Source organism: Crinia signifera, chromosome 7, assembly GCF_055691185.1.
Source record: "Crinia signifera chromosome 7, ASM5569118v1, whole genome shotgun sequence".
Taxonomy (NCBI): domain Eukaryota; kingdom Metazoa; phylum Chordata; class Amphibia; order Anura; family Myobatrachidae; genus Crinia; species Crinia signifera.
In genome coordinates, this window is record NC_139223.1 from 3,341,857 (window position 1) to 3,360,216 (window position 18,360).

At 52.5% G+C, this 18,360-nt stretch overlaps 1 protein-coding gene across 1 annotated transcript in view; it reads right to left on the bottom strand.

Annotated features, from left to right (window-relative positions):
* The window catches only part of LOC146020606 (integrin alpha-M-like), a 184,906-nt gene that overhangs the window by 36,409 nt on the left and 130,137 nt on the right, over positions 1–18,360 (bottom strand). Inside the window, exons 21-22 of the mRNA XM_083153855.1 lie at positions 1,729–1,870; positions 1,554–1,649 (exon numbers count right to left, since the gene is read on the bottom strand). Coding sequence (XP_083009981.1) covers positions 1,554–1,649; positions 1,729–1,870 — 238 coding nt within the window. The remainder of the gene's footprint in view (positions 1–1,553; positions 1,650–1,728; positions 1,871–18,360) is intronic.

Genomic DNA, 18,360 nt, shown 5'->3' on the forward strand with positions numbered 1-18,360 from the left:
GTGGATGCTGGAAACTGGAACACGGGAGGCTTTAGTTATGGACAGTTCATATATGTATCACTGGCACTGCAGGCACAGACACCTGGGGCAGGCTGGATACAGGGAAGGGGAGGTCTCTCCCTCTGCACTCAAGAATTTAACTCCTTGGTGCCCGGTCTGGACCGGAGGATATCCCAATGTTCCAGTGTTCCATCATGGCTATCATTTATAATGATACTGAATATATTCAGCCTAGCAGGAACACTCTCTGGTTAGGCAGTGACTGATGATGTTCATGAAGTACTTGGGTGGGGGAAGTGGATGTTACTTTATATTGAATCAATAAAAAAACGTTACTTGAGCTGTGTGATTCTCTGCTTATCGGGGGCCCCGTACATGTATGCCCCGCACACACGGGGTGATGGCAGCTGTGTTCTGAGCAATACTGAATCACTCAGATCACTCAGCGCAGAACGTGCAGTGCTAGAGCACTGCACCAGCAACGAAAAGCTATTTGTGCCTTTATTCAGGGCTCCAGAATCTGGGGTTGGGGGACTGAGTCTGAAAATCACTAGAGAGGGATTCTTGTTGAAATGAATGGAGGTTCTGTAAAGTCAGATCGCGGAACAGAGTAGGATGCAGGGTGCGGAAGGACAGAATATTCTGCTCTTCCCTCTATAGGTAACATCACATGATCCACCAAACAACAATCCATGGTTCTACCAAATCACAGTCCATGATCCACTTAAACTACATCCCATGGTCCACCCAAACCACGCTTCTTGGTCCACCCAAACCACGCTTCTTGGTCCACCCAAACCACCCCCCTATGGTCCACCCAACCCCCCCATGGTCCTTTCTGCCTGTGAACCCTTGGCATATAGTGCACACCGATTCTACCTAACCTTTGACTAAAAGACCCCCCATGGTCCACCCAAGGCACACACACCCATAATCCACCCAAACCAGACTTCTTGGTCCAACCAAACCACACTTCTTGGTCCACCCAAACCACACCCTGTGGTCCACGATCCTTGCAATCCACACCCCCCATGGTCCACCCTGACCACACACCCCCATAGTCCACCCAAACCATACTTTGTGGTCCACCCAAACTACACACCCCCATGGTAGACCCAAACCACACACTCCCATGGTAGACCCAAACCACACACTCCCATGGTCCACCCAAACCACACACCCCCATGGTCCACCCAAACCACACACTCCCATGGTCCACCCAAACCACACACCCCCATGGTCCACCCAAACCACACACCCCCATGGTCCACCCAAACCACACACCCCCATGGTCCACCCAAACCACACACACCCATGGTCCACCCAAACCACACACCCCCGTAGTTCCCCCAAACCACACTTCCTGGTCCACCCAAACCACACTCCACTTCCGTCTAAGTAAAGCACCTTTAATAGTCCATGATTATGTGAGGTGCGCGGTGCGGTGACAGTTTATGAATCCATATTATTTGAAGTCCGTCTAGTGAAAGCATTATGGTCCTGTTTGGGCCCACTGCTACAGCTCTGGTGACTAGCAGTCTCTTTCTCCTTACCGTAGTGTTGGGTCTCAGTAGTGGGTTGTTCACTCCGCAGGTCAACACTCTCTGACCCTCCACGCTTGAGCATGACACAGTCACTCGCTTGTTACTCTGCGAGACAGACACATAAATCAAATTTTAGCCTCATTCAATCCTAGGAGAGTACCCCAATAAGACAGCGCCCCAGTACCTCCACAATGGACACCCTCCGATAAGACAGACCAGAGGGGAAGGGGATAAGTACACGGGTGTTGTATGAATCTTCCCCCTGATTGCTCACAGAGACCGTTACATTGACATCCAGAGACGTCCCAACCACCAGCTGTGAGAGACTGTCAGGGAGACAAAACAGACTGTTATTAACTGATTGTAAAACGCATTAGAGGTCATTTAGTGATTAGAGAAGTGACCCAAGGGCAGATTTGTCATCACCTGAGGTATAGGGGGAAATTTACTAAATGAAATTTGTAAAAAAATAGGTGTATTTGTATCCAGAAATACACTTCTTTTTGACATTTACAATCCCGAAAACACGGCTATTCGTATTGATAGCACATCAATACGACTACGAATTACCGTATTTTCGGGATAGTAAATGTCAAAAAGAAGTGTTTTTCTGGATACAAATACACCTATTTTTTTACAAATTTCCTTTAGTAAATTCCCCCCCTAGTGCCTACTGATCAGCAAAGCCACCATCTTATCTATGTGCAGGCCAGTTAGAGGGGGTCTAGCTATATGTTTTGGGCACCATATGTCTCCACATACAAAGTGAGATCGGGTTTAGGGGCAGTAGAAGTGCAGTCAGTTGGTGCCCTCTGGTTCTCAGGCAAAGACTTCCTACATGGGGCACAAACACTGTGCAATGCTATGTGCACTTGGTCGCACCCCCAGAGCTGGCCATAGCCAATTTGATTCCCTTGGAAAGTTTTTGATTGGTGCCCCATAGCACCATCCCTAGTTCCGTCTATGATGTTTTGCTCCTTATTCACATTACAACACACAGTATTGCTCCTCATTCACACTGCACTACACAGTAGTGTCCTTTAGTCACATTACACTACAGAATAGTGTACCTTATACACATAATGCTGCATGGTAGTAATGTCTTTATACACATAATGCCACAGAGTAATGCCCCTTACATTTATATACCACAATGTATTACAAACCAATCTACCCCCCCCCCCCCCCCCCCCTTCCTGCACAGCACTCACCCAGCTTGGACTCTGCAGATATTGAAGCCTGGGCTGGCTGCAGGGAGTTAGGGGGGGGTACACACCAGAACGATTAGGGCTCAATTCCATCAATCTGGATCCAATTCCGACCGATTGGATGCAGATTGTGTGTAGATTGGGCATGTTTAGGTCCAATTCCGATCCGATTCCAATCTGATGCGCGTCCCCGCTGTCGTTTGGTCGTTTTACAGATCCTACCTGCTGCAGTGAGGATCTGTAAAAGATCCATTCAACTGGATACAGACTCAGATCGGATTGGGATCAGATTGGATGCAGATCGTTAGCAGATTGTGTGCACCCAACAGATCGTGCGAGCATCACACAATCTGCTAACAATCTACTAACAATCAGGATCGTTCTGGTGTGTACCAGGCCTTAGTCAGTGTAAGCTCATTTTGCTGGCCTCAGCAAAGGCCCATGGGAGGAGCTGCTGATGTTGGGCATGCACAGAAGCCATTCTCCAGGGAAGGTGGACTTCCCACTGCAGCATCCACTGTCTCTGCTCCCCACACTGGCGATCCCCATTCTGCTGGCTCATTCTATAAGCTGCATTTGCCAAGTTTGCCTAGGGCTGGGTAGGCATGCCCACAAGTATGTGCTGGGTGAACTGAAATGGGGGGATCTGATACAATGCAAACAAGAGTGTAAATAATTCACTATGAAAACACAATGCTCTGTTCCCACCGTGCACAATCCACTTCCTGTTGCGGTAACATTTCCCCATCGTGATAATTACAGGTAAATTCCAGTTCATTCGGGTTTGTGTTTTTGGCAGTAAAATGAACCCCGGTAATATACTAAGCACAAAATCCGGCAGAGTTTGCACAAATATGAATGAAAATCACATCTGAACACACATGTAAGAATCAACAGATAATCAGCCAAAGTGGGAAGCACTTTCCATAGGCACCAGGAGAACACCGGAAATTCACCAAGTTTTGTATGGCAAAACCTGCCATAAATCAGCTAAAAATGCACTTTCCAAATAGAACTGCTTCTGAGCAGCGTGATCGGGGAAGCAACGCACAAATCAGTCACATCCCTGCAGTGCTTCTGTGCATAAAAGGGAATGAAGAGTTCCCCCTCCTAGGAACTTTGGTTTAATAAAAAAATATAGGTGAAACATTAAGTGAAGTCATACTGCAAGTAAAGAATCGGTACTTGTTTCCTAGAACGGCGGGCATCGCATGTACATCGCATGCCATTATAATGGCATGCGATGCGACCGATGCGATGGCTTCGATTTTACATAGAAATGCATGGTAAAATGTAAATCGCTTCGGTCGCATAGCATGCGGCCAAAAAACACATGCGATGCGATCGACGTGATTACCGATTTTAGGGAACAATGTTAAATGGCCCAATTGACCCGATTTTACATAGGTAAAAATATTAAATGGCCCACAGACCCCAAATAGCCACCCTGAAGTGTGAAATGGCCCCCCAATTGTTAAGGCCACTCCACGATCAACGTCAACCCGAAGCATGGCGAGCGCAGCGGTACGCGTCCTCCGACCTTTTCATACCCCCACTATCCACGTCGGCGTGGAGTTGAGAATAGAAAGTGTGGCGAGCGCAGCGAGGGGACGCAGAATACGAGCCTGAAGCGTGGCAAGCGTAGCGAGCCCCGCGAGGGGAAGCGGAATACATATTAAGTAATCCGTGTCCCCTCGCGGGGCTCGCTGCGCTTCGGGAGCGTGTTCTCGCTGCGCTCGCCACACTTTCTATTCTCAACTCCACGCCGACGTGGATAGTGGGGGGTATGAAAAGGTCGGAGGACGCGTATCGCCGCCGCTCGCCACGCTTCGGGTTGACGTTGATCGTGGGGTGGCGTTAACAATTGGGGGGGGGGGGCATTTCACACTTCAGGGTGGGTATTTGGGGTCTGTGGGCCATTTAACATTGTTCCCTATGTGAAATCACGGTAATCGCGTCGGTCACATCGCATGCGTTTTTTTGGCCGCATGCGATCCGACCGACGCAATTTTTTTCCTTGCGATGCCGAAGATCAAAATCGTGGGCGCCATTCTAGGAAACAAGTACCAAAGAATCAGTAACAGTCCTGGTTCCAAAAGTACAGGAGGAGTAGGGGTATCCCCAATACATGCCCCTGCCCTCCAGGGCACCCAAGGGCCAGGGCTGTAGCCCAGGGTTATGCTCTCCACCCGTTGTCTGTGGGAGGTGAGTCATAGCATTTACAGTAAGTGCAAAAAGAAGAAAACATTTTGTGTTTTTCTTGTGGAACTACAGGTCCCAGCAAGCCTCACTATAACACAAGCTTGCCTACCCTCCCACATTCAGCGGGAGCCTCCCGCTGCCCCGCAACCCCCCTCTTTCCTCCCGGTTTTCAGGACCCCTTCCTGTGTGCGCATGCATGCATCTGTAAATGGTGGGGGCAGGGCTTGCAGCCGGCCACCGCGGGGTTCTGGGTAGCGGTGGCTAAGCTGCTGTAGCACTGACAGGAAGTCACTTTGTCAGATCTCTGCTCCTTCTGATGCACAGTCGCACAACCAGGGCCCTGCCCACCACACTGACTGAGCTCCGTGAGGCCAGCTCTCCCTGCTCTTCCTGCTTATGACTCTGAGCCTGCGGAGGCTGGCCCCGCCCACCACACTGACTGAGCTCCGTGAGGCCAGCTCTCCCTGCTCTTCTTGCTTATGACTCTGAGCCTGCGGAGGCTGGCCCCGCCCACCACACTGACTGAGCTCCGTGAGGCCAGCTCTCCCTGCTCTTCTTGCTTATGACTCAGCCTGCGGAGGCTGGCCCCGCCCACCACACTGACTGAGCTCCGTGAGGCCAGCTCTCCCTGCTCTTCTTGCTTATGACTCAGAGCCTGCGGAGGCTGGCCCCGCCCACCACACTGACTGAGCTCCGTGAGGCCAGCTCTCCCTGCTCTTCTTGCTTATGACTCAGAGCCTGCGGAGGCTGGCCCCGCCCACCACACTGACTGAGCTCCGTGAGGCCAGCTCTCCCTGCTCTTCTTGCTTATGACTCAGAGCCTGCGGAGGCTGGCCCCGCCCACCACACTGACTGAGCTCCGTGAGGCCAGCTCTCCCTGCTCTTCTTGCTTATGACTCTGAGCCTGCGGAGGCTGGCCCCGCCCACCACACTGACTGAGCTCCGTGAGGCCAGCTCTCCCTGCTCTTCTTGCTTATGACTCTGAGCCTGCGGAGGCTGGCCCCGCCCACCACACTGACTGAGCTCCGTGAGGCCAGCTCTCCCTGCTCTTCCTGCTTCTGACTCTGAGCCTGCGGAGGCTGGCCCCGCCCACCACACTGACTGAGCTCCGTGAGGCCAGCTCTCCCTGCTCTTCTTGCTTACGACTCTGAGCCTGCGGAGGCTGGCCCCGCCCACCACACTGACTGAGCTACGTGAGGCCAGCTCTCCCTGCTTATGACTCTGAGCCTGTGGTGAGCTGTATCCCCCACCACACTGACTGAGCTCCGTGAGGCCAGCTCTCCCTGCTCTTCTTGCTTATGACTCTGAGCCTGCGGAGGCTGGCCCCGCCCACCACACTGACTGAGCTCCGTGAGGCCAGCTCTCCCTGCTCTTCTTGCTTATGACTCAGCCTGCGGAGGCTGGCCCCGCCCACCACACTGACTGAGCTCCGTGAGGCCACCTCTCCCTGCTCTTCTTGCTTATGACTCTGAGCCTGCGGAGGCTGGCCCCGCCCACCACACTGACTGAGCTCCGTGAGGCCAGCTCTCCCTGCTCTTCTTGCTTATGACTCTGAGCCTGCGGAGGCTGGCCCCGCCCACCACACTGACTGAGCTCCGTGAGGCCAGCTCTCCCTGCTCTTCTTGCTTATGACTCAGCCTGCGGAGGCTGGCCCCGTCCACCACATTGACTGAGCTCCGTGAGGCCAGCTCTCCCTGCTCTTCTTGCTTATGACTCTAAACCTGCCGAGGCTGGCCCCGCCCACCACACTGACTGAGCTCCGTGAGGCCAGCTCTCCCTGCTCTTCTTGCTTATGACTCTGAGCCTGCGGAGGCTGGCCCCGCCCACCACACTGACTGAGCTCCGTGAGGCCAGCTCTCCCTGCTCTTCTTGCTTATGACTCAGCCTGCGGAGGCTGGCCCCGCCCACCACACTGACTGAGCTCCGTGAGGCCAGCTCTCCCTGCTCTTCTTGCTTATGACTCTGAGCCTGCGGAGGCTGGCCCCGCCCACCACACTGACTGAGCTCCGTGAGGCCAGCTCTCCCTGCTCTTCTTGCTTATGACTCAGCCTGCGGAGGCTGGCCCCGTCCACCACACTGACTGAGCTCCGTGAGGCCAGCTCTCCCTGCTCTTCTTGCTTATGACTCTAAACCTGCCGAGGCTGGCCCCGCCCACCACACTGACTGAGCTCCGTGAGGCCAGCTCTCCCTGCTCTTCTTGCTTATGACTCAGAGCCTGCCGAGGCTGGCCCCGCCCACCACACTGACTGAGCTCCGTGAGGCCAGCTCTCCCTGCTCTTCTTGCTTATGACTCAGAGCCTGCCGAGGCTGGCCCCGCCCACCACACTGACTGAGCTCCGTGAGGCCAGCTCTCCCTGCTCTTCTTGCTTATGACTCAGAGCCTGCGGAGGCTGGCCCCGCCCACCACACTGACTGAGCTCCGTGAGGCCAGCTCTCCCTGCTCTTCTTGCTTACGACTCTGAGCCTGCGGAGGCTGGCCCCGCCCACCACACTGACTGAGCTACGTGAGGCCAGCTCTCCCTGCTTATGACTCTGAGCCTGTGGTGAGCTGTATCCCCCACCACACTGACTGAGCTCCGTGAGGCCAGCTCTCCCTGCTCTTCTTGCTTATGACTCTGAGCCTGCGGAGGCTGGCCCCGCCCACCACACTGACTGAGCTCCGTGAGGCCAGCTCTCCCTGCTCTTCTTGCTTATGACTCTGAGCCTGCGGAGGCTGGCCCCGCCCACCACACTGACTGAGCTCCGTGAGGCCAGCTCTCCCTGCTCTTCTGGCTTATGACTCTGAGCCTGCGGAGGCTGGCCCCGCCCACCACACTGACTGAGCTCCGTGAGGACAGCTCTCCCTGCTCTTCTTGCTTATGACTCTGAGCCTGCGGAGGCTGGCCCCGCCCACCACACTGACTGAGCTCCGTGAGGCCAGCTCTCCCTGCTCTTCTTGCTTATGACTCTGAGCCTGCGGAGGCTGGCCCCGCCCACCACACTGACTGAGCTCCGTGAGGCCAGCTCTCCCTGCTCTTCTTGCTTACGACTCTGAGCCTGCGGAGGCTGGCCCCGCCCACCACACTGACTGAGCTCCGTGAGGCCAGCTCTCCCTGCTTATGACTCTGAGCCTGTGGTGAGCTGTATCCCCCACCACACTGACTGAGCTCCGTGAGGCCAGCTCTCCCTGCTCTTCTTGCTTATGACTCTGAGCCTGCGGAGGCTGGCCCCGCCCACCACACTGACTGAGCTCCGTGAGGCCAGCTCTCCCTGCTCTTCTTGCTTATGACTCTGAGCCTGCGGAGGCTGGCCCCGCCCACCACACTGACTGAGCTCCGTGAGGCCAGCTCTCCCTGCTCTTCTTGCTTATGACTCTGAGCCTGCGGAGGCTGGCCCCGCCCACCACACTGACTGAGCTCCGTGAGGCCAGCTCTCCCTGCTCTACTTGCTTATGACTCTGAGCCTGCGGAGGCTGGCCCCGCCCACCACACTGACTGAGCTCCGTGAGGCCAGCTCTCCCTGTTCTTCCTGCTTCTGACTCTGAGCCTGCGGAGGCTGGCCCCGCCCACCACACTGACTGAGCTCCGTGAGGCCAGCTCTCCCTGCTCTTCCTGCTTCTGACTCTGAGCCTGCGGAGGCTGGCCCCGTCCACCACACTGACTGAGCTCCGTGAGGCCAGCTCTCCCTGCTCTTCCTGCTTCTGACTCTGAGGCTGGCCCCGCCCACCACACTGACTGAGCTCCGTGAGGCCAGCTCTCCCTGCTCTTCTTGCTTATGACTCAGAGCCTGCGGAGGCTGGCCCCGCCCACCACACTGACTGAGCTCCGTGAGGCCAGCTCTCCCTGCTCTTCTTGCTTATGACTCTGAGCCTGCGGAGGCTGGCCCTGCCCACCACACTGACTGAGCTCCGTGAGGCCAGCTCTCCCTGCTCTTCTTGCTTACGACTCTGAGCCTGCGGAGGCTGGCCCCGCCCACCACACTGACTGAGCTCCGTGAGGTCAGCTCTCCCTGCTTATGACTCTGAGCCTGTGGTGAGCTGTATCCCCCACCACACTGACTGAGCTCCGTGAGGCCAGCTCTCCCTGCTCTTCTTGCTTATGACTCTGAGCCTGCGGAGGCTGGCCCCGCCCACCACACTGACTGAGCTCCGTGAGGCCAGCTCTCCCTGCTCTTCTTGCTTATGACTCTGAGCCTGCGGAGGCTGGCCCCGCCCACCACACTGACTGAGCTCCGTGAGGCCAGCTCTCCCTGCTCTTCTTGCTTATGACTCTGAGCCTGCGGAGGCTGGCCCCGCCCACCACACTGACTGAGCTCCGTGAGGCCAGCTCTCCCTGCTCTACTTGCTTATGACTCTGAGCCTGCGGAGGCTGGCCCCGCCCACCACACTGACTGAGCTCCGTGAGGCCAGCTCTCCCTGTTCTTCCTGCTTCTGACTCTGAGCCTGCGGAGGCTGGCCCCGCCCACCACACTGACTGAGCTCCGTGAGGCCAGCTCTCCCTGCTCTTCCTGCTTCTGACTCTGAGCCTGCGGAGGCTGGCCCCGTCCACCACACTGACTGAGCTCCGTGAGGCCAGCTCTCCCTGCTCTTCCTGCTTCTGACTCTGAGGCTGGCCCCACCCACCACACTGACTGAGCTCCGTGAGGCCAGCTCTCCCTGCTCTTCTTGCTTATGACTCAGAGCCTGCGGAGGCTGGCCCCGCCCACCACACTGACTGAGCTCCGTGAGGCCAGCTCTCCCTGCTCTTCTTGCTTATGACTCTGAGCCTGCGGAGGCTGGCCCTGCCCACCACACTGACTGAGCTCCGTGAGGCCAGCTCTCCCTGCTCTTCTTGCTTACGACTCTGAGCCTGCGGAGGCTGGCCCCGCCCACCACACTGACTGAGCTCCGTGAGGCCAGCTCTCCCTGCTTATGACTCTGAGCCTGTGGTGAGCTGTATCCCCCACCACACTGCCAGGTCCAGTGGCATAACAAAGGGTCTGCAGACCCCCCGGCAGCTTTGGGGAGCCAGCGCCGGCAGTGTCTGCGGGGAGCGCTGGGTCCGGGATGCTTGCTAAACCAACAGGCAGGCGCAGGAGCAGCAGAAACCCATATCGGCACAACAGCCGTGCGCCTCCTTTCCTTACCAAGTGCACAGTGTCCCTTCTCCCTCCTGGATGCAGCGTGTGAGACGCTGGCGAGGAGCCAGGGTGCTGATGTGCTCTCCCCTGCAGCTGCCCCGATCAGCCACACGGTAGGCGAGTTAGCTCCGCGCTTCCCCTGCCCTTCAGACACCAGGACCCGGCAGCTGTATTACCACTCCTCCCCCTTCCATGCTTAGGCAGCCGGCCGGATCCACCCCCTGCATGTAGTCAGGCACCCTGATCTGGCGGCTGTATCCCCCCCCCCCCCTCTCCGTTCCTACCCATACCCGCTCAGGCACCTGGATGCAGTATACTCCCCACCCACACACACCCCGACTAGTCAGGCTGATGCTGTACCCCCCCCATCAAATTTCTACTTACTCCACTGCAGGTCCATGCACCTTCCAGGGTGGAGCAACACAGCCAGGAGAGTGCTGTCTATACTGGGGGAGTGTGTGTGTGGGGGGGGGGGGGGGGGTGTATATATTGTGGGGGAGGGGGACTGTGTGTAATATGATACAGTGGTGTGTAGGTGTACTGGCTGTGATATGATGAGGGGGATGTATAATGTAATATAATAGGTGTGAGTACTGAATGTAATATGGGGTCACTGTGTGTAATATGGTGATGTGTACTGGCTGTAATATGGGGGAGCTGTGTGTAATCTGGTGATGTGTACTGGCTGTAATATGGGGGGCGTTTGTAATATGGTGGTGTACTGGCTGTAATATGGGGGGCTGTGTGTAATGTATCATAGTGGTGTGTACTGGCTGTAATATGGGGGGCTGTGTGTAATGTATCATAGTGGTGTGTATACTGGGGGAGTGGGGGGGGTGTATATAATGTGGGGGAGGGGGGCTGTGTGTAATATGATACAGTGGTGTGTGTGTGTGTGTGTGTGTGTGTGTACTGGCTGTGATCTGATGAGGGGGAATGTATAATGTAATATAATAGGTGTGAGTACTGAATGTAATATGGGGCACTGTGTGTAATATGGTGATGTGTACTGGCTGTAATATGGGGGGGGGGGGCTGTGTGTAATATGGTGATGAGTACTGGCTGTAATATGGGGGGTGTAATGTATCATAGTGGTGTGTACTGGCTGTAATATGGGGGGGGGGCTGTGTGTAATGTATCATAGTGATGTGTACTGGCTGTAATATGGGGGGGGGGGGCTGTGTGTAATGTATCTTAGTGATATGTACTGGCTGTAATATGGGGGGGGGGGCTGTGTGTAATGTATCATAGTGGTGTGTACACACAGCCCCCCCATATTACAGCCAGTACACACCACTATGATACATTACACACAGCCCCCCCCCCCCATATTACAGCCAGTACACACCACTATGATACATTACACACAGCCCCCCCATATTACAGCCAGTACACACCACTATGATACATTACACCCCCCATATTACAGCCAGTACACACCACTATGATACATTACACACAGCCCCCCCATATTACAGCCAGTAATGTATCATAGTGGTGTGTACTGGCTGTAATATGGGGGGTGTAATGTATCATAGTGGTGTGTACTGGCTGTAATATGGGGGGGGGGCTGTGTGTAATGTATCAGTGATATGTACTGGCTGTAATATGGGGGGCTGTGTGTAATGTGTCAGTGATGTGTACTGGCTGTAATATGGGGGGCTGTGTGTAATGTATCATAGTGATATAGTGATGTGTACTGGCTGTAATATGGGGGGGCTGTGTGTAATGTGTCAGTGATGTGTACTGGCTGTAATATGGGGGGGGGGCTGTGTGTAATGTATCATAGTGATATGTACTGGCTTTAATATGGGGGGGGGGCTGTGTGTAATGTATCATAGTGATATGTACTGGCTGTAATATGGGGGGGCTGTGTGTAATGTATCATAGTGGTGTGTATACTGTAGGGCTGGCCAAAAGGTCGATCACAATCTTCCAGCCAATCCTGTAGCTCCTGCCGGTAGATTACGATCAAGTGCCATTATCTCCCATGAGAAATTCAAGCGAAAGTGTCAGCGGGAGGCTTAGCGGCAGCACCACGTCAGTAAGCTGGACCCAGCAGCGAGGATCCTGACAGCTGAATCTCACAGAATAGACGCTGTGCGCATGGCGTCTATTCGCGGCCGAAAACGAGGGCGCTGCCTAATTTGCATAAGCCACACCCTAATTTGCATATGCCATACCCCCTTTCCGTGCGTGAAGCCGCGCGAGTGTCCCTATTCTACTATTCAGAAAGTTGGGAGGCATGAAGTGTGGTTACCATGAATTCTCACCTACTGTTTACATATGAACTGCCCAGGGTGACTTGCACCAATGTGGACCCGTTGTGCAGCGATCGGAGTGATCAGCGGGAACTTCAGCTCATGTAACTGGTTGGCGTCATGTTGTCATGACGCCACGTGACCCGGATACGCGTGCAGTCGGCGTCCTCATTCCACGTGGATCTGCTATGTATATAAACTGTGATTGTATGTAACTTATGTGTGTATCCTGAAGACAAAGTAGTCATTAAACTTTGAAACGTTGATCTTATATCCGCCTGTGACCCATTATTTGATGTGAGTGCCGCCTTACAAACACGCTGTTATTTGGACCCCACAGCCGGGAGTATCCAGGGGAAGGCACCCCATGTGAGTCTATATGGTCTGAGGAGTGCTCGTCTATACCGTGACACACACACACACACACACACACACACACACACACACACACACACACACACACACACACATATATAATATCCAAACTTCTGGCTCCGGCACTGCTGGGTCCCCCTTGGGGAATACTGTGCTTCGATGCCTTCCTTAGAAGCAATGCTCCATACAATCATACAAGAACTGGAGGCAGCACTCAGAGGCTTGTGCAAAAAGTTAAATGTGTATTGAGCACATAAGTGATCTAGGTTTCGGGGATAGCCTCCTGATGGCGGGGAGGCTATCCCCGAACGTAGATCACTTGTTATGTGCTCAATACACATTTAACTTTTTGCACAAGCCTCTGAGTGCTGCCTCCAGTTCTTGTATGTATATGTGTGTGTGTGTGTATATATATATACAGCGGTTGCATATTTTGTATGGAGTGCGATCTTATTGCATATATATATATATATATATAGTCCAGAAATCCACTAAAGGAAATGAGCACTCACCTCCAAGTCTTTAACTAAAAAACTTTGCATTTATTGAAAAACACGGAAGAAAAGTAGGTTTTACACATACCAAGTTAAGCTGTCAGTTTTACCAAAAACTGTCCCAACATTTCGATCCCAGTCCGGGATCTTTATCAAGGGGGGTCACCAAGGTACAACAGCTTTGAGGAGAGAAAAAAAGCCAGCAATCCAGAGGTCCTTCTGCTACAGCGCACAGAGACCTACTGAGAAGCCGCCCTGTCCCGGGTTTATATGCACAAGCTAATTGCCAATCAACTACAGGAACCTCCTCCTGCTAGGACACCTGATCCCAGCGCCGGCATATTGCTTTAGCCGTCAAGTCGGGTATACTTCCTGGCTGTGGACCGCATGCTCCGCCCAGCCCAGCGGCTGGTGGAGCGCATGACGTGTCACACCGCATTCAGTGTTACGAGGTCTGTCTGAGCTCCGGCCGGGATCGGTGTTAGCGGATCCTGCTCCTGCTAACAGAATACTGTCTCGGTACCTCTGTCACATACTCTCATAGTGCTGGTGCCTAGAATCCATTGTGTGTTATATCGCCGCGTAGTGCAGGGCCGTGAGAGACATGGGGTGTTATTGTTTCAATGTGTCTATGTGGGTAGTGCTCATTCTAATTATGCCGCTGGTTATCACTAGGTGCGGGACCGTGTGCGCAAAGTAGTGAGAGATAAAGGTTCGTGGGCTTGTGAGAAAAATCGTGAAAAAATTAACTGGGATAACTAACAGTGCAGGCTGTGATTTGTTTAGTGCATCCAGGAGTGCACATCTGTGGAGATAAGGGTGCGTTGGTGTATGTGACAGGTCCGAGTGTATTCTGGAAAAATTTGGGAAAAAATGAATAAATCACTAAATACATAATTTGCGATTGATTGAGTGTGCAAGACCGGGACATGGGTATCCACACACCGTGTATCCACGGAGAGGTGTTATCCACGGCTGGGCCGTGTTACTTTCTCTTGAATAATCTACAGTAATATCATAACAGTCGTGTCAAAATTGACAGAGCTTGACCCAAAAAGAAGAAAAACTATGTTATCGCGCTATATACCTGTCAAAATGACAAGACATGTAAAAAAGACAAAACATGAAAAAAACAAAACACAAATTTTTGACATAATGGCGTAATCCAAGATTAGGGAGGGTGTGCTCCCCATCAATGTTCAGTCTAAATGACTTTACTTGTCATATTAGTGTTCATGGTCCATGTATGGTTAGTCCACCAGGGTGTATTGGTTGCTCTGTATATTATGCTGTACTCCTGGCTCAAGACCCCCTGGACGTCTCTATGGTCCAGGTGATGGTCTTATTCATCGCCTGAGTGTATTATTTGTATCCATACTCCTGTTGGTCCCCAAGGGGTGACGAAATACTCCTGTTGTCTATACGTCACTCATGCCGACAACTGTGAGGTCTCTGTCGAATTTCTGAGGGTAGCACACTCTTGGCTCAAGCCCTCTGGTCCCCTGCATTGGCCAGTGTCGGGCATTATTCATCGCCCAAGTGTGCTTATCCCTGCATCTCCTCCTGTGTTCATCTCAGGAAATTGGATAGGGGGCTGTTCTCATTCATCCCCTTCGGGGATAGTGTGTCCAGAACATGGATCCACCTGCTTTCTGCCTTCTTAAGAAGGAGTGCTCTGTCCCCTCCCCTCGGAGGTGGTGGTATCCAGTCGATCAGTCGACACCGTAATGTGGTGGTTTGATGTCCTGCTAGTAAAAAATGTCTAGGTACAGGTTGCTCGGCTTTTTTGGTTTCAATGGCCACTCGTATCGCATACCTGTGGTTTGCCATCCTCTCCCTGAACTTCCTTGTGGTCATGCCTACGTAGGCTAACCCACAAGGACAGTTCAGAAGATAGATGACATGATCCAATTGACAGTGTAACCTGTGTCTTATCTTTATAGGACGTCCTGTATGGGGGTGTGGGAACGTAGGACCGGTATTCGTGCTGCTGCATGTGATGCAGCCGGTGCAACGGAAACAACCCATCTTTTTGATGTTAAGCCATGCGGTCTGCGTCGGTTCGTTGGGGTGTACCATGGGGCGCATCAATAATTGCTTCAAGTTAGGCCCCTTCTTGTAAGCCATCATGGGTGGGCCGGTGTTTTGTAGTTTTAAATTCTTGTCGCTGGCAACGATGGGCCAGTGCTGTTGTAGACTCTGTCGGGTCTGGTGTGCGACATTATCAAACGTGCTGACGTAGATCATCCTGTCCTTTGTTTTATCCTTATTAGGTGCAGAAGTTGGTTTCTGTGAGTTTTGGTAGGCTTTCTGTCGGCATCTTGTGATGGTCTTGTTTGAATAGCCTCTCTCCCTGAACTTCTCTGCCATCTCATCCAATAGTTTCTCCATTATTGTGGGTTCTGTGTTGTTGCGTATCACTCTCATGAATTGAGAAACTGGTAAGTTCTCTTTCAAGGTTGGTGAATGCTGGCTGGAGCTGAGTAGGAGGGTGTTACGGTCCGTGCTCTTGTGGAACAGGCTGGTGTTAAATCTATTGCCGTCATGGGTGATATTGATGTCCAGAAAATGAATTGATGCTTCTTCAACTTGGTATGTAAACCTGATGGGATGCTGTTTCTGGTTCAAGGTGTGAGCCATTTCAATACACTCTGCTTGGGTCCCTGTCCATATAATGAAAATGTCATCGATGAAGCGCTTGTACAGTTTCATTTTTGGGTGATAAGTCGGGAAGATGTGTGTCTCATAGTCAATCATGTAGAGTCCTGCGTAGGACGGGGCCAGGTTCGACCCCATTGCTGTTCCCTCTTGTTGAACATAATAGGCATTGAGATAAAGAAAATGATTGCATTTGAGAACCAGTTCTGCCAATTCGGTTAAGAATGCAGTGGGTGGTTCTCGTAAGGTTCTCCTCTGTAGTGCTTCTCTGAGTGTCCTCAGGCCATCATCATGGGGGATCACCGTGTACAGAGAGTTTACGTCCATAGTTGCTAGAAGAATCCGTTCACCTCCGGTGTCTAACTCAAGTAATCTGTCCATAAAATCTGTGGTGTCACGAATGTAGCTATCGCCTTGCCGGACCAGTGGTTGTAGAAATGAGTCGATCTATTTGGCCAATGGCTGGAGAAGGGATCCACGAGCAGATATAATCGGCCTACCGGGTGGCCGAGTGCGGGACTTATGTATTTTAGGGAGGGTGTAAATAATGGGGCAGACCGGGTGCTCAACCGTGAGAAACTCGAAGGTCTCTTTATTAATCCACCCTGCCTGAGTGGCTGTCAAAAGGGAAGAGTCTACTCTCGTCTTGAACCCTGGAATTGGGTTTTGGGGAACCAGTAGGTAAGTGTCACTGTTGCCCAGTAGCCTCTTCATTTCGTCATGGTAGTCACCCCAGTTCTGCACTACCACTGCTCCACCCATTTTGACAGGTATATAGCGCAATAACATCGTTTTTCTTCTTTTTGGGTCAAGCTCTGTCAATTTTGACATGACTGTTATGATATTACTGTAGATTATTCAAGAAAAAGTAACACGGCCCAGCCGTGGATAACACACCTCTCCGTGGATACACGGTGTGTGCATACCCATGTCCCGGTCTTGCACACTCAATCAATCGCAAATGATGTATTAAGTGATTTATTCATTTTTTCCCAAATTTTCCCAGAATACACTCTGACCTGTCACATACACCAACGCACCCTTATCTCCACAGATGTGCACTCCTGGATGCACTAAACCAGTGGTCTCCAACCTTTTTTGGGTCGGGAGCTACTCGCGACAAAATAAACCGCCCGAAGAGCTACTTAAGTAAAAAAAAATAAAAAATCTGCATAATATCCCAAAAAATGCCCTTTACACATAATGCCACAAACTTTAATGCCCCTGACACATTATGCCACACACTGCAATGCCCCAAAACATACCTCCCAACACTGGAGGCAAAGGAGAAGAGTCATCCAAAAATTAGAAGGTTCAGCTACTACCGTGGAACTCCTGCGAGGCTACATCCCCCATTTTTTCCACACACACACACGATGCCCATTATACATATGCCCAACAACGTGATACTCCGTTATACAAATGCCCCACACCGTGATGCACCATTATACATATCCCACAGTGATACTCCATTATACATATGCCACACACCGTGATGCTCCATTATACATATGTCCCACACCGTGATACTCCATTATACATATGCCACACACCATGACGCTCCATTATACATATGCCACACACTGTGATGCCCATTATACATATGCCACACACCGTGATACTCCATTATACATATGCCCCACACCGTGACGCTCCATTATACATATGCCACACACCGTGACGCTCCATTATACATATGCCACACACTGTGATGCCCATTATACATATGCCACACACCGTGATACTCCATTATACATATGCCACACACCGTGATGCACCATTATACATATGACACACACCGTGATGCACCATTATACATATGCCACACACCGTGATGCCGATTATGCCTATGACCCACAACGTGAAGCTCCTTTATACATATGCCCCACACCTTGATGCCCATTACACATATTGCACACAATGTCCCACAGTAAGGCTTCTAATAAAAAAATGTAAATTACCTGCTTGCTGTCAGGGGTTCATTTTTGTTGCCAGGGGTTAATGCTCATTGACAAGGGGGTCACTGCTTGCCCCCTCCACTATGCCCGTCTTCACATGGGCATAATAAATTAGTCATTGCTGCTGGCTGCTGGTGCGTTCGGAGCTCAGCTCCATCATCACCCTGCTGGCAATTGCCGTTCCTCCCCCCACAGCCCCACACCATGCTAGAAGTCATATTTGACTTCTAGCCTATGATCGGGAACACAGAGCTGCGCTGCTGCAGCGTTACCCGGAAGTGCCGGGAGCGCTTAGCGCGGTGCTCCCTGTCAGACGCTAGAGGTCAAATATGACTTCTAGCGCCTGTGTGCTGTCTCCTCTGGTCCCCGCGTACTACAGCGGGGCAAGGCGGCGGCTATAGCGCCGCAAGCCAGCTTCAACAACGGGCGGGCGGACCGGGCAGGGCAGGCAGCAGTGGTCGAGCCACCCGTTTCGCTCAGGCGAGCTACCGGTAGCTCGCGAGCGACGGGTTGGCGACCACTGCACTAAACAGATAACAGCCCCGCACTATTAGTTATCCCAG